Below are 2,763 nucleotides of genomic sequence, written 5' to 3'. Positions count from 1 at the left end.
AGGTACCCTTGCCCAAACTGATCACTTTGGCATGTTACCCCAGCGACATCTCCGCCCTTGTGCCCCTGAATAAGGCAGCCTCAAAAATGGCACTGCAGGTCCTCTCCCTGGGTGAGGTTCCCAACCTTAGCAACTTTCACCTCCTGCGTAAGTAGGAGAGCAGCACCACTTGGGGACAGGTATTCGTTGTGGAAACTCAGGCTGTTGTGAGCATGGGGTGCTGGGGTGGGAGGCTGGCTGAGACTCTGCAGGGGTGGTGGGTGCAGGGGAGAGGATCCAGGTTTACAGGCGAGGCTACAGGTCCCAAGCCTGGGCCATGATGGGAAGGGTAAGGCAAAGGGTTAAAGCAACAGCTTAAGGCCATTCGGCCTTATGGATGAAAGGGGACACCTCTGGAAGACACAGTTCCTTCTTGTCTTTTTTCTCATTTTAAAACACTGGAGTTGAGATGTGTGAGCATTGTCAGTCACAAAGTTATGAATGGGGAGACATTCCTGACCCTTCTTCTTTTGCCCCAAGTCTGAGCAGGGAGTCAGGGGTGGAGTTCAGGTATCTGATCAGCACATTAGTTGGTGTGTGCATGTTTTGTATGTATTCCATAGGCCAAATGTAATGCTTTGATTTTAGGCTGAGTCAGAATATCACAAGCCCCATGGTGTTGACACTGAGGTTCCCTGTCCACTTTGCTCTTCCTCCTCCTCTGAAGTACTGATGGGGAACTGCCAGTGGAGTCTGGGGGCTGAGCATCCTAGAGCGAGTACTGACCCTGTTCTCTTCTTTTATCTTCTCTTTAACTTAGCCATCGAGTTCATCTTACCCCATAGACTCCTCACTCAGTTTGTGGTAAGTGATGCGGGGATTAATGATACATCTAGGTCCATCCATTTTTTCTCTACCCATCCATTCATCCATCTATACAATTGTTCCACAGGAGTTGAGTACTGCTCTATTTCAGGCNGCCAACGCCCTTGGAGCAGGGAACTGGGGACATAGTGGTGGGGTCTGGAGGTGGGGAAGGAGTAGGAGATGAGAATGGCCCAGCCTATTCCTTATGTGGCCTTATTGTGAGTTATTGTCTATTGACCTCGGACAAGTCCATATGCCTTTCTGGATCTCTGTTTTGAGTTTCTCTCTCTGCCCAGACATTATGTGCTAGACGATTTGAACACTTGGAGTGATAAAGGTAGCCCTACCCTTGAACTGTACAGTCTTAGTGGGAAGACAAGCCTGGGAATAACCATCTGTAATCCAATGTGATCAATGTACTAATAGACGAATACACAGGGTGCAATGGGGTCTTCAAAGGACAACGAGCTGACGTGGGGTCCAGAAGTCAGGAAGGCATCACAGAAGAGGTGATGTTTCCAAATCATTGTGGAGGATGTAAGGTTGAACAGGTGGAAAGAAAGCTCCAGCTCTACCATTCTGTTGGTTTCTTCTAATTTACTTCCTTCTGTTCCTTTCAATTCTTTGTCCTGCTTGCTTTTCTTGCGTCTCAGCTGTATTCCCAGAAGCCTTACAGGATAAAGGAGCTGGGTGCAAGTTCTCTAGGGATACTTCACGCCCTGCAACCTGTTGTCCACTCCCGTGTGGGCCAGCTGTGGAACCAGGAGATCCCACAGATGTTGAAGATACTGGAAGGTAAGGGATTGCTGAGGATTGGGGAGGAATGGAGCAGGGACACTGGTCAGACTCCAGGAGATGCAGAGTTTCAAGGGGCAGGATGGACCTGTCTTGGGGTAGGGGAAACTGAGATCACCCTCTCTGTCCTTCTGAGATGCTGTTGGACACATCTGCTCATTGGGGTGATGCTCAGTACTGAGTAGATATGCAGTCCAGGGTTCTGTGGCTCTGGAGTTCCCAGAATGACTCCTGCCCCTTCTTATGGGCAGAGGATCAGGGAAAAGTCTGTGTTTTGAAAATGGACATACCACTTTTGTGTCCTTGCTCTGACTCGGGCCAGCTATGTCTGACCTTTGGAAAGTCATTCATGTTTGGGAGCCCTGTGAAGTGGGAGAGCAGTTATCCTGTAGGCTCAGTACTGGGTGGTCTTCAAGTGTTTTTCCCCCTGGCTGGGGTTTTATGGTTGGCCGGATCCCATACTTTTTCCTGTGTTAGATCACTCTGAGGAGACCCTGAATCAGAAGGAATGGGAGGACAGGCTGCTCCAGGTAAGCAGTCCCCAAGAGGTACCTCCCACCACGCTTGCCTCCTTTTCCCTCTTCAGGATCTGAGGAAGGAGAGCCACAGGCCCCTTAGAGATGTAGGCTCAGAGAAGCTCTTTCTGTGGTCCCTTGCCTCCTGGCCCCTGTCTCAGTGCCTAACTCTGTCCTAATCCTCGACTCACCTTCCACACCCTCAAGGCCCTGTATCAGGGGAGTAAGGGAAAGGGCCCTAGCTGTGTGTCCTTGGGCAAGTTACTTAGCCTTTGCATGCCTCAGGTTCTTCATCTGTAAAACGCAAGTTGCTCTCATCCTCCAGAATTAAATAGGATGACATCGGAGCAGGCCTTGTAAATTGCAAAAGGCCTCACACATGGGACTGGCGTTACCATCATTGTCAAATGTTATCATTCTCCAGTCCTGACGGGCCCCACCATGTAGTTCACCCCACAGACCATGACCATGACCACGACCACGGCCATGTACAGACCATGACCCCTGTCTCTTGCTTTCTCTTGACCCCGCTTCTATGGGGCAGAGAAGCCCTGCCACTGGTATTTGTGGTCCTTGTCCCTTCCTCTTCCTCAGTTTGTAAGTCATT

At 50.1% G+C, this 2,763-nt stretch overlaps 1 protein-coding gene across 1 annotated transcript; it reads left to right on the top strand.

Moving 5' to 3' along the window:
* Positions 1 to 9: 9 nt before the first annotated feature.
* LOC118984917 (maestro heat-like repeat-containing protein family member 1) lies at positions 10 to 2,276 on the top strand. The gene is made up of 4 exons (XM_037043121.1): positions 10 to 147; positions 800 to 843; positions 1,500 to 1,641; positions 2,119 to 2,276. Exons 1-4 carry the CDS (start codon positions 87 to 89, stop codon positions 2,232 to 2,234), a joined length of 363 nt encoding a protein of 120 aa, XP_036899016.1. The 5' UTR covers positions 10 to 86; the 3' UTR covers positions 2,235 to 2,276.
* Positions 2,277 to 2,763: the final 487 nt, after the last annotated feature.

The sequence above is a fragment of the Sturnira hondurensis genome, unplaced genomic scaffold (genome assembly GCF_014824575.4).
Source record: "Sturnira hondurensis isolate 20B ecotype Veracruz unplaced genomic scaffold, ASM1482457v3 Scaffold0003897, whole genome shotgun sequence".
Classification (NCBI taxonomy): Eukaryota; Metazoa; Chordata; class Mammalia; order Chiroptera; family Phyllostomidae; genus Sturnira; species Sturnira hondurensis.
Note: the sequence above shows the minus strand (reverse complement) of the source record. Positions and strands in the feature narration are given on the sequence as shown.

Coding starts and splice junctions, on each gene's coding strand:
- LOC118984917 (XM_037043121.1), top strand. CDS start 87: ATGGCACTGCAGGTCCTCTCCCTGGGTGAGGTTCCCAACCTTAGCAAC. Junction 148..799: donor TAGCAACTTTCACCTCCTGC/GTAAGTAGGAGA, acceptor TCTTTAACTTAG/CCATCGAGTTCATCTTACCC. Junction 1,642..2,118: donor GATGTTGAAGATACTGGAAG/GTAAGGGATTGC, acceptor TTCCTGTGTTAG/ATCACTCTGAGGAGACCCTG.